We start from the raw sequence: 13,727 nt of genomic DNA on the forward strand, positions 1-13,727 counted from the left end.
CCTTATGCTCAAATAAAATAACCGAACTTTCAGTTTAAATTTCCAGTTCAGTTTATGAGCTTTGTTTATAAGGAACTAAGCAGAATAAAAGGATAGTTTAAAACTATATCGTTTAATAAACGATATAGTTTTTACTTTAAACTTCATCATCACCACTTGAGTCGCTTTTAAATTTGAGATTAGATGGCAGCACATTACTATAAAGTGGAGTGTGGAAAAATTCACTTTTTAAGATCTTACCCGTCGTCTGCTTGTGTGGAGGTCCTTTGTTTTGGTTTTGGATGTCTCCTTGGATATTGAAAAAATTACTGAACTGGAAGTTTGATCTTTCAGGTCAGTTTATAAGCTTGATTTATTAAGTAGCAAAGCTGAATGAACAATTTAGTTTTTTTATACCTGAGCTTCTCGTCATCACCACATAAGGCACTTCTAATTTTGAAAGTAGGTAGCAGCACCAACAATATTTTTAAAAATGAATGTCTTAAAGTATTCTGAAGTATTATAAATTAATTTTAATTCCCTTAAAATTGTTAGTGCCTTTGTGAATTCGCTGGAAATGCTACAAGGCAAAAAAAAAAAAAAAAACTGTTTTGGCGGACGGCGTAACATTTCGAGTCACTGGGTACATGCGGGATTGTCATTGCGTAACGCAGTGACAAAACTGTTCATGTGAACATAATAATGATTCATTATCAGGATTTCAAGCCCATCGGAAAATATAAATACATAATTAGATTTTCAAATACGAAAATTATCAGTTTCTTTACTTCGATTTCGATACGGTCAATATCTGATATTTCGTTGGATGACAAGCGCTACCTTCAAGTGGCTTTTTGGTTCGTAATGTGGCCGCTCTCTCGCAGGCGAACCACGCAACGTGCGAGTTGGCTTAAACACAACGCAATATTTCACATAACAGTCCGTACTATATTTAATATACAGGGCGCAAAGGTAACGGGGCATATGGCACTTTACTGGCGAACCATTGGTCCTAGAGACATACTTCCAGTTGGAAAAAGTACCCGAATAATGTGTAGTACTCAGATATTTGATTCATGTTGTTAGTGGTTACATACTTATTAAAATAAAAATGTCAACTTTTTATGCGGACATCCTGTGCCCCAAAACCCAATTGGAAAGTTGTTTCGCGGTCTCCAACAAAAAATTCAACGTTTCTAAGTGCAATATTCGCTGAGATATTCGAAGAGAGAGAAAGTTCGAAAACAAAACATCATTAAATGCGAGGAAACTATTTTACCAGCATTTAATGCTGTTCTTTTCCCAAATTTCCTCAATTTTTCGAATTCGCATATATCGGTGAATATTGCTGTTAGAAACGTGAAATTATTTTAGTTATCATCGGGAAAGACAAAGCAACAACTTCTTAATTGGGTTCTTTGGCACACGGGGATGGCATAAAAAGTTGTTTTTATTTTATTTTATAACTATACAACCCCTTACAGCATGAATGACATATCTGAGTTGGACACTTTCTCTAGGAAGTATGTCTCTAAGACTAACGGCTCGCCAGTAAAGTGCCATACGCCCTATTACCCATGCAGCCTGCATATACACGTAAAAAAATAGTTTGAGACGAAATACAGCTGACTCTCGTTTTAACGAATACCGTTATAACGGAAAAAAATATCGTTTTAACGAAAACTTTTCTAATTCCCCCGATAAGTTCACATAGGAACAATATTAAAAATCTGAAATTCTTTTGTAACGAAATTTCTTTATTATTCCGGTCTCTTGGAGTTCATTATAATGGGGTTTGACTGTATTCCTCCAAAAAAATCTGATATTTTCCAACTAAAGTAATTGAAATTTTGCAATTTGATCTCAAAACAGTCCTTTTTATAATGATTGTGTCATTCCACTTCTATAAATTTAGGAAACGAAAGGAAGAAAGGGTGGGGAGAAAAAAAAAAGAAAAATGGCCAAGAGGGGCTCGGTTGTGCGTAAATGCCTTGAAATTCCACTTGTGCGCAAGGGGATTCACGTCTCACTCTCAGTTTTATGACAAAATTTCACATTTATGAGACGTTTGACTACGGTCACGATATTAATCTCTATATGTATATTTCATTTATACGAAGCACAATTTCAATTATTTGGCATTTTCATTTTGACTCCAACTCCAAATCTTTGGCATTTAGACATTATTTCCAACTATCAAATCCACAGTTTTTGCAGATTGTGAAAAACGCGTCGCTGAATTGGTTTTGCATGCGTATTATCAACACTAAAAACCATAAATTTTAGGTTGACAGACACAGAGACGTTGACGTTTATGGACATTTCTTCAAAGTGAAGACTTACGCGAGAATTTATTGCACTTTTCTGAGAAATCAGCAGATGCAGCGAGTCTCAAATAAACGGATTTAAATAGCTTTAAATGTGGTCATATACGCCCTTTTAGAATTTTTTTTTTCTAATGTCCACAACATTGTCCTTCCAGGATAGGAAAATTGCATTGAAATTATTCGGGATGTTGCAGGCCAGTAGTAGGCCAGCAGCAGGCTTACGTAGTAGGGCAGTTAATAGGAAGCATTACAGTATAGATTAAAAAAAAACTTTAAAGATGTATTGTCAATCTTAGAGGAAGTTCTAATACATTATCTGCTAGGATTGCATATAGAAAACCAATCAGCAAACCAAATGACGTTAAGACCGTTTTAAATATGTTTAAACACTTGCGATTGAAACAACAGTAAATTTATGCAATTACAGTTTCTTAAGTTATACAGCAATGTAGTTTTAAAAAAATTATATTTCGCGGGTGTTTTTCCTTATGCATGATTTGGTCTCTTGGAGTTCGTTATAACTGGATTCGACTTTATTTCTTTTCAGCAGAGGCAATGGATTTGCATACCCTTCAAAATTCATAAAAAATACCCCAGAGCAAATCATTCTTTATTCGATTTTCTGATCTCCGTCAGACCACTCAGTGTCGGCTGAAGATAGCTTTGTACTAAACTAGATGGCTATCCGTCTGTAATTGCATGAGAACGATGAGGTGTTTTTTTACAAGCTTTCATTTTTCACCCATCTACTTCTTGGATTGCATTTACTACCAGCACTCAAAAGAATGTCAATGAATGGTCAACAAATCTTTGTCTGTTTTCTTTATGGCAGCCCTCTTTGAATGAAAAGTCTTCGAACACACACAACGCACTTTCTGTCTTTACAGTTACTCCATTTTGCTTAAACCTCTTTATAGTTTGTGTCAGGGCCTACTGTCACCCCCAAGTCGTAAAACCACCCCGAGATTACATGCAACACTTTCTTTTATTTCCTTCCTCATGTTAATGTTACTTGAATAGCGGAAAAATTGCGAAAAATATATATATTCTATGCGTTTTGTTTGAAAGTAATTTTTTTTAGTCAGAGTGACTAAAAAAAAAAAATTTAATTTCACAAACTTATTCGTGGTCCCCGTACCAGTAGCCGTAGCTCCCCTTTTGCCAGATTTTCATCCGTGGCCCCCCTTGGAATATCCTAGGGCCCCCCCGAGGCCATGTGGTCCCCGGTTGAGAACCACTGGTGTAGGCGATAAATATGGTAGCCTTGCTCACACGTTGGCCCTTTATAAGCGGGTTTTAAAATTTTTCTGATCCGCATTATAACAGCCATATTTGAAATTGAGAAACTTTCTCGAATTGCCGCGTATTTTAAGAACAATCTTTTCCTATTGCGAGCAGATAACTGCTTCCCTCCCCACAACAAGAAAATTTTACTCCACCCATCGCTTTCATTTCCCTATTTATTTTATAACACAAAAGCATGTGTGTGCGGCTTTCTATTAAAAGAAATACTTTTTTTTGGGAAAACAATCTTTTTGTATTATTTATATTGAGCCCATACTTCTTCCTTTTTCTTTCTTGCCCCTTTTTCTTATCTAACCTTGAACAAAAGCTGACTCCTCCCATTGGCAGTTGATTGGTTGGTGGGGGGGGGGGGGGTTCTTAAAACATGCTTTATTGTAAAAACAGCTTCATTGCGTTTTTAGGAAACGGAATATCTCCGGGTGATAGGAATAAAGCATATAAAGTTTGACGAGATATCTCGGGATTGCCGCCGAAAGGGTTGAAAAAAAAGGAGGAAAGGGAAAGAAAGAAAAACAAAGGCAATAACGGGGGTGGGGGGGGTGGAACACTACAGTCAGTAGATAATTAGATAAGAGAGTTAGAAAGATAAGAGATGTACAGTACCTTGCCTCTTCGCCCTCACCTGCGTGTTCTCTTTCTCGCTCTTCCATGTACAGTATATAATAGGAAGATTAGTTCTGAAAAAGATACATTATATGTAGGGGGATTGCCATGGGGAACGAAGGGGGGGGGAACACACAGACAACTTTGTTTCTTGGGTTATAATAAGCTTCGAGATGAGGGAAAAATAGATTGAAGAAACAGTCAGCTGAATTGAATTTATTCCACCGGTATTTGGACGTAATATTACGTCCCTGATCGTAAAGGGGTAAATACCATATTTCTCGGAGGAAAAAACCGCAGAAAACAAGCAGCGGTATTCAATCTGCATCAAGAAATTCAGTGATTTTTCTAAAAAATCACTTTTGCTCTCAATCTTCTTTACCAATCACTGCGTGCTAATTCCTGTAGTGTAACTAAGAATGTAAGCTTTGTAATTACGTGGACCGCACCATCCGAAAGGTTAAGCAATCTTACTTAAATCGCAGACTCCAATTCGTTTTGGACTCGTATCCACATGAGTTTTGAAACACACTTATATATCTGAACATATTACACATTTCAATAACCGAATTTGATCATCGAAGTGATTTTTGATTCTCTGCAGGGTCATAAGGCAACCTGTCGATCGGTTGTATTTTGCTGGTACCGAGACAGCGACGCAGTGGTCCGGTTACATGGACGGAGCCGTACAAGCCGGTGAGAGAGCCGCTAGAGAAATAATGTACGAGCTTGGCAAAATCTCCAGCGATAAGATATGGCAACCGGAGCCTCCATCAGAGGTGAGTTGGATGTTTTGTTAGGTTAAAATCACGACGTACGCAAAATACAGGATGATTCTCAATTCGTGGGACAAACAAGCATTTTTGATCATAGAATGTGCGGTCGAATCGTGATAGCAAAGGCGGTAGATTGTATTTTTAGAGATTGTACTATAGCACTTCACCAAAACAAATACATGCATCATATTTTTAGCACGGATTCGTTGCGATAAGTGCGATCAACCATTCGAGGGTGCAGAGGGTCCTAATGCGGTAAGCTTACTCACATGATGCAACCTGGGTAATACAAATTCTACCACACGTCATTGTACCTCATGGTCATTGTTACGCGCAGCATAACCTTGGTGATCTTTACACCAATCAAAAAACAAACTCCAATCGAATCCGGAAGTGCATGAGCACCCTCAAATGGTTGACAGTACATATCGAAGATATGATATTTGTTTTTGGCGAAGTGCTGTTGAGCACTGTCTGAAAATACCCTTTGCCGCCTCTTCCGACTCATTGCCCTAGATCCGCGCTTGCGTACAGGACCGTCTCAAAAGCATCATGGGATGCTTATCTGAATCCTGGTCCTCATTAAAGCCACACCACCAAATTGCTCATGGTGGGGTATCGCATGCGGTATCTTCCAAACAACTGTGTTTAATAATCTAGGGATAAGTTCTGCGTTAACTATGTTCTAGAAATGTCTGAAACGTCTACGTGACGTTCACAGAAGCATTTTACTGAGGGTTATCCAGCATTGAATACACTGTACCTACTTGAATATTTGCGTACCGAGAAGCACAATAATTCTTCCCAATTTTTTCTTTTTAGGATGTGGTGGCGAAGCCGTTCGAAAGCAGCTTCTTGGAGAAATGTCTTCCATCTGTCCAAGGTTTCTTGAAGTTTTCCGCTTTCGTGGGGATTGTGGGTATCGGTGTGGCAACGACGTTCATATTGAGAAAGAAGTTTATGTCGTGAGAAATTTTGTACACTCTCTCACACACACTTTCAACTGCTTTTTTTTCTCGACATCAATTTTTCACGGAAATTTTGAATTTAAATTTCCGTTCTTAAAATGCACGGTACGAATATTTCTCTGGAATAAAGTTTCTTTGAAATAAGAAATGCTGTATATATATTATTTTTCACATTCAGTACTGAGAATATTTTATTGGATTCGAAGATACCACGAGGAATGGCAGTCGGGGCTATACAGGATGCACATATTGCACATAGCAAACGGAGGAGGGGGGTACGGCATTTTACTGGCGAAAACGAGCTTAATTCGTTCCGCCAGTGTGCTCGTTATCCGAATAGCTCGTTATTCGAACCAAACTTTCCCATAGCAAATAATGAGAACTCAGATAATCCGTTTCACAATTACTCATTTACATAAAAACGGCAATCAATAATTTAACACAATAATAATAATAATAATAATAATACATTATTATGTATCTTACTTCTTACTTCTCTCTTCCTCAGATGAGAGATACCGTCCATAAACTGTTGCTGGTGCGTGCATGAGAGATCCAACACTTCATCTCAGGGCCGTCTAAAGAGCATCATGGGCCCCCGAGTCAAGTGATGTTTTTGAGGCCCTACCTGGAAAATTCTCGAAAAAAGTGAGGCCCCTCTCCTCTTGATGTCCCCGGGTGGGCCCGTTTGTTGAGACGGCACTGCTTCATCTACCGTCAACTTCTAGACATTTCCCACCACGAGTTCTTGAATGTCATCCTCATGCACCTCGTCTATGGACTTCCCCAAGCACACAATCGCTTCGACAAGTAGTGGCCCCTGTTCATGAGCTACCCCCCCCCCCATCCTTCCTGGATGTCACGTTCAATAATGCAATCAGCCCACAGTTTTCTCCAAGCAGAATTTGAAGAAAACTTCATGCGCTCGTACGCATGGCTGCAATGCTACATCTAGTTTCGTATATTCACACTCGAACGTGTGTTAACTTTCTGAGTTAGGCACGCTTATCGGAGACTGCAGGGGAGAATATTACCCACAATTCCATAACACGTGAGTGGGCGAAAGCAAAAAAACCATCAGCTCAGTTGTGATAATGTGAAAATAAATAAACAAAGCGCAGCTCGTAATGCGAGTCATCGCTCGTTAACCGAGTCGAAATTTTTTCAAAATTTTTGTCCGTTAACCGAAGTTCCACTGTACTTCCAATTGAAGGGTCCAGGGCATAGTTTCCCAACCTTTTTTGTCCCATCGCCCCCTTCTTCAGAAATTTTTTTCTCCCATCGCCCCCAACGCAATCTCACCCATAGGATCCCATGTTATACCCGTAGCTTCTACCGCCTCACGGGGCGTTAACGCCCACGTCGGGAATCACTGGTCCAGGTGGAAAAAACGACTTTACAGTAATTTTTTCGAAAATGAGATATAGCGGTATCTTCTCATAGCTTTCAAGGAGGAATACTATCCCCACGTGCATTCGTTTTTGGCGGTACAACGATTTTAAAGCCGTAAAAAGTAGCGATAAAGTTTTGGTTTAATTGGGGAAAAAACCATTATAATCCAAACTTTCAAACTCGTTTTTCTGAAAATCTAATTTTCCAAATAACTCAGATAGTAGTACTTAAGAGTGTGTAGTGCTCAGATATGCCATTTACGTTGCAAGGAGTTGCGTCGATATTGAAATAAAAATGTAAAATTTTTCTATACGAACACCCTGTGCCTAAAACCCAATTATAGAAAGTTGTTGCCCTGTGTCTCTCGATGCCAAAGGAAAAAAAAATAATAATAAACATTTACAAGTGCAATATTCACTGAAATATTCGAATTCCAAAAACGGAGGAAAATTGGGGGAAAAACAGCTCTAAATACGGAAATACCGTTTACCCGTATTTAACGCTGTGTTTCCCCCCCGCCCGCTCCCCAAATTTCCCCGTTTTTCGAATATCTCAGTGAATATTGCACTTGGAAACGTGGAATTTTTTTCTTGTTGGCATCAAGAGAGGCAGGGCAACAATTTTCCAATTGAGTTTTTTTCATTAAAGTGACTCTGTAGGGGACTTATCAATTGGTAGAATGTTAGTTCAGGTGCCCAATAACTATCGAAAGGTTTTCCTCGTTTTTGGCGCACCGAGTAAGATGCAGTTAAAAATATTTCATATTTTCATAAAGGGTGGTTGATGACGTAAGCATCATTCAAACCCCCCCCCCTCCTCCTCCTTTGTCATCAAATGCCAGCAAATCTGAAACCCCCCATCGATGCTGACGTAATACTTGAATGGCCCCATACTCCCTGTTTGCTATGCACCCTGTATATAGCGCAATATACACATCCCATATAAATTCGTAAGTAATTTAAAATTTCATAACAATTGATGGAATTGCTACATAAGGTGGGGAACAAAGTTCTTGCCAGAAATGTATTTGACATGAATGTCGCTCTTCACTTGTTAATACAAGATATACAGAAGACTGGATGTTGTGAAGATATTTATTATTTTAGATGTTAATTTTTTAAGGAAAAAACTCATCATCGAGGGACCCGGGTTCGACTCCCGGTAGAGGCAGAGATGAGTTTTTTCCTTCCTTAAAAAATTAACATCTCAAATAATAAATATCTTCACAACATCCAGTCTTCTGTATATCTTGTACAGAAATGTATTGTTTGGAAAAATCTATATACGTATATAAAATTGATTTTTTCTGTGTGTGTTCTCTATAAAAATCTACAATTTTAGATCGATCGTCACCAAATTTTGCATATATACCAAATGGGACCCGACTTGAACGATGGGCTACTTTAAAGTTTTGTCAGAGCAGGGCAAATGCCCCAAATGCAAAAAAACTGTCGGGCAACAATGGGTTTTGGACCTCAACAATCACAATTTTCCGAACGTTTACATGGGTTACCGTGGTTCCCTAGCAATGCGTTTCAGACGTGTATATGCATTTACAGCGTTGTCACTTCTCTAATCCTGTTACCATATGTATAATAGTAGTGCCTTTATGCCACATTGTCAATTGTTTGCTACATTTTCAATATACTCTCAGTAATGAGGCTTTTTGAATAGACGTCATAATCATCATCATCATCATCGCTTTGAGGGTCAGGAAAAAGGTGATCCTCATAGAAATCAGTGTTAAAATTGCCGATTTTATTGTAGAAATGCTGAAATTTAGTGGAGGGTTTTCTGTCACATCAATAATTTTAAAAATTGTATTGAATTCTCGATTTTTTTGAAATATTGAGTTCGCTTAGAGATACGAAGCCCAGAAAAGTAAATATGAAGTACGTAATTAGCTGGACCTACTTTTCACAGGCCTGTCATTTGGGAGGGGGCAGGGGGAGCCGTTCCCCCCCGTGGCTTTTGAAAATACACTAAAAATGGTATATATATATACACATACATTGAGTATGTAATTTGCCCCTGGAAAAGTTGAAATGACGGCCCTGACTTTCAAGTTGGATATCCATGCAATAACACATTGATTTAAACTTTTTATTTATATTTTCTCGAGCATGAAAATTAATGTCCCCGTATTGTGTCTTTTAATATTCAACTGCATAAACTCATATAGTTTAAGATGTTTTAAAATTAATTATGGGCCCGTAAAAAGTACATCGAAAAAATTCCACAGCTTTAACTAAGCATTTTTGGAAGCTAAAACAGGCAGAGGGGTAACTTGAACTTTAGGGGGGGGGGATCGAAATACCAAGCGCCCCTTAAAAAAGGAAAACCAATATATTCATTTCTACGTTTCTTTAAATCTAGATTCGTTTCTTTCATGAGTCGCGCAGGAAGTCGCCATATTGGATATGGCGACTTAATATATAACTTAGATACGGTTTGTATGCCCCTCAAAGAAAGAGAGAGGGAGATATCACGTGATCTAAAAAGCCTCATTGAAGAAAACCCGGGCAGCGCCGGGTATTATATAGCTAGTATATATATATATAAATAACAGGGTAGGGAGAATCCTGTGTAATCCTCCAACCCCGTTATCTATAACATTCAACCATCTCTGTTTCAATTTTTGGAAAGCAGCTCGTTCGTAAAAAATGAGGAGTTTTCGAGTTGAGGAAAGTGATGATCTCAGTTTTGGATAAATTCTTATTCAATTTTTTGTTTGTCCCCTAAATGCACTCGTGACTGAATTTTCACTTTAAATTGTGTGCACAAGCATGGGGGTGTGGGGGAGCCTTACGTAACCGAAATTTCAGACCTATTTGCCGAGTATTTTTTTAGAAATTCGGGAGAAAATGTCTAAACTCCGAAAAAGGGATCAAACTTTTGGAAACAGTCTAGGGGCTTCCAGGCCGTGTAACTAGGATTTTTTGCCGCCCGGGGGCAAACATTAAAATTTCGCACCTACAACTTTAAAATTCGATAATTTTATAACGGTGTTCTTTGTTCCCACCTAAAATCGCTCCCTCCCCCTAAATTTTTCCGCCCGGGGCAGTTGCCCGCCTCTAGTTCTAGCCCTGCCTGAGGGGTTGACGATTTTAAGACGTGTTCTGATATGGTCAAGTCATTGAAACAAGCATGATTGCTGTGATTCAGTGAGGCCATCTGATGAAACAGTTTTGCCCATTTAATAGGTATCTATCTCTGGAAATTTTCTCTTTGCTTCTATTTTTTTGCAAAGGGGGGGGGGGGAAATAGAGATTACTAGCTCTCTTCCCCCCCCCCCAGACATTGTCACTTGTTACTTGAAGACAGGGCTCCTAGGACCGTCATTTCAACTTTTTCTGGGGGGGGGGGGGGACAAAGTACATACACTCAATATATATATATATATGGATGTATACAATTTTTAGTGTATTTTCTAAAGCGGGGGGCAATAACCCCCTGACCCCCCAAATGATAGGCCTTTAGGGCCCCCCACATCCTTCAGCGGGCCCTTAGTCTCTGTATTTATTTTCTCAGAGACTTTTCCTTCAATTAATCCATAATGGAAGAAGTTATTAAAAAGAACCCAAAGAATTAACGAAAATTCCTCTTGCTTTCCCCCTACCCCGGACAGGAGCCCCGTCAGCCTCCCCCACCCTGTCCGGTGGGGGAGGAGGGAAAGAAGCGCATGATGTACAGAGGATTACGGCCCCTTATTTCGTAAGCCGATACTACATAAATACTCTTTTTGTAAAGGATTTAAATAAGTATCCACACCCAAAACATTTCCAGGGGTTTCTCAACCCGCCATTAGTATTATTATTCAACACACATGTGTGTGTTTTCTCCTTCTCTCTCTTAACAGCCCCGCGTTTTCTTTTTTACAGGGCTGGTGAGAGCGGGGAGTGGGGGGGGGGGGCTCTTAAGAGTAAGTACACACCCTGTGCACCCTCTACGAGAGTAACACAAGATCAACCTTGTTATATGGATTCTTCACACATACATCCTCCTTATATAAGATCGTTTCTTATCAACCGGCTCTTTTGCTTGTATGAAGAATTGCCCCGTGGTAGGATATCTCCATAATTTGAAGGACCCCGTGGGTTGTTTTAAGAAGAAAATCAGTCTCACGTTACCTTATAAGAAATATTAAAAAAAAACAAAAAAAAAACTCTTGCTTCTTTGGTGTGCCTTGAAGGGCATGGGGAGGGGGGAAGGGGCCTCCCGCCCCGTATTCGCGCCAATTCCTCACGAATTCACCGCCGCCGTCGGTTGTGTGTAATGTTAAAGAGATCCGTCGGTAAGATAACGCCAATTATGGCGGCTCGCGGGTGCTTGTAATTTTCACACCTGCACGCATGCGCGCGGGAGAAAAAAAAAAGAACGAGAAGAAAATGGCCTACCCCACAATATTATGTGTGTTGCGTATTTGCAATCTGACCCCGCGTGGCCCCGTCCCAACGGGTCAACGGGATAGAAAGGCTCTCTCTCTCTCAGATTCTAACTATAAGCAGATGAAAGCCCGAATGTATTTGTATAAAATGTTGGCATTGGTTTGTTTTTTCTTGCAATGTAGGGTCTTTGAAACGAGTTCCAAGGGCAGAAACAGGATAGGGTTTTCTTTCTGACTTTTGTGGAAAGTGTTCCATTGTCTATGTATCACATGGTAATCATAGTGCCCCCCCCCCCTAATCATTAAAAAAAATACAGTATTTTCAATGATTACGTAGACCAGGGGGTGGCCAACATCTCCCCTGTTTAAGGGCCAATATAATGGTCAGACGCAGTGCCGCTGACAAAACTCCGGTTCATAAGCCGCATTCGCATATGGCGGGTAAGGAACGCTGGCATAATTAGCTGCACTCGGTTAATTGCTTGATATGGCATCGCTAGCCATAAACGTTTTGGCGGGATTTAACTAATCCCTTCATTTAATTAAATTAATTCATTAATTCAAACGTAGAACTGCACTGTGGACCGCTTAAGTGCTCTAAAACTGTACCACATGCCACTCAAGGGATCTCTAAATGTGCCACGGATCGCTTAAGTGTTCCGGAACTGCGTCGCGGATCCCTCAAGTGATATATGAATGTGTCACGGGCATATTTGAGTGATCTGAAAATGTGCCAAGGGTCACTTATGTGATCTGCAAATGTGCCACTTGGGGGGTGGGAGGGAGGGGACATTCCACATTAGATAACTTCCCAGGGCCACATTTGGTCCACGGGCCAAGAGTTCATCAGACCCTTCCCCGCGTACTTTGATCCTAACAAAATGCTTCAGTACTCAGGGTAGAGCTGATGACGAAATTTTGCTGACAATGGGGGGGGGGGGGGGTCAAAAATGGCTAAAAATTTTCTGACGTAATACTTGAACGGCCCCAAAGGAAACAGCTCAAATAGCTGCAGCATGGGCTACAATTTACCAGACCAAATTTACTGACTGACTGAGGTAGACGCATTTTTTCTCAGGGCGTACCTAGTCTATAGATTCCTATAATCTCTGCTCCTCCGTACGAATTGCACGAAGATGAGGAATTCTTTGTACGTGAAATTGTAGGGTGTGTGTGAATGTACGTATATAAGAGTGCATAATGAAATTTCAAAACGTAAGCCGAGAGTCAGTATAAATCAAATCGATTGGAGAATCATTTCAGAAAATATAAATTCCATCCAATAGGCAGCAGCACATACGTTTTGCATTTTCATGGAGCAACTTGAAAATTTTTACAACTTGAAATTTTGCTCGTCGAGAATTGCCATCACTGACCTCCGAATGATTGCGCAAGAAAATCTGCTCTATACTGCTACTTCCACAACTCCCACAGAAGGTTTTTGAAACCAATCACGTGACCCGTTTGTTTAAGGAAAGGTTTTGTGTTTGTGTGTTGAAAATACAAATTGTTTTTGCCAAATCAGAATTTTTGTTTTTCCTACATTAAAATCGCAATTTCGTCAATCGAAACTAATACAAAATATATATATATAACAGTTTTTCACATGCGGCCCGTGACAAGATGAAGCCCACGGGCGAGCTGTTGGCCATCTCTAACGTAGACCATGGAAATTCAATTCACTTTATTGTTTTAATTTCTTATACGAATTCAAGATGAGAAAAGAGAAATCAGCCAAGGGGCCAAGAGACCGATATTGATTGTGATTCGTTTTCGAGATTACAATCAATAATAATGCAGACAATCACTTATCACAGAACAAAACGACAGCAAAATAAACGGGAAAAAAAGCAACACAAATTTTGCGAGAGAGAGGAAATAAATTCAAAAATTAAATCTTTTTCGTAGTGATTAATGTGAGAAAACTTTCGCATGATTTGCAGTATTTTTGGCAACAGCGAGGAGTGCGACTATATGAAATATATATTGC

General features: G+C 39.5%; 1 protein-coding gene across 1 annotated transcript in view; it reads left to right on the forward strand.

The window, feature by feature from the left end:
• The window catches only part of LOC149081310 (amine oxidase [flavin-containing]-like), a 33,436-nt gene extending 27,333 nt beyond the window's left edge, over nt 1-6,103 (forward strand). Inside the window, exons 13-14 of the mRNA XM_089238149.1 lie at nt 4,819-4,993; nt 5,813-6,103. Coding sequence (XP_089094275.1) covers nt 4,819-4,993; nt 5,813-5,959 — 322 coding nt within the window. The 3' untranslated portion in view covers nt 5,960-6,103. The remainder of the gene's footprint in view (nt 1-4,818; nt 4,994-5,812) is intronic.
• The last annotated feature ends 7,624 nt before the right edge of the window (nt 6,104-13,727 follow it).

Source organism: Pholcus phalangioides, unplaced genomic scaffold (assembly GCF_987345545.1).
Source record: "Pholcus phalangioides strain wild (caught in Gottingen) unplaced genomic scaffold, Ppha-v1.0 ptg000010l_1, whole genome shotgun sequence".
NCBI lineage: Eukaryota > Metazoa > Arthropoda > Arachnida > Araneae > Pholcidae > Pholcus > Pholcus phalangioides.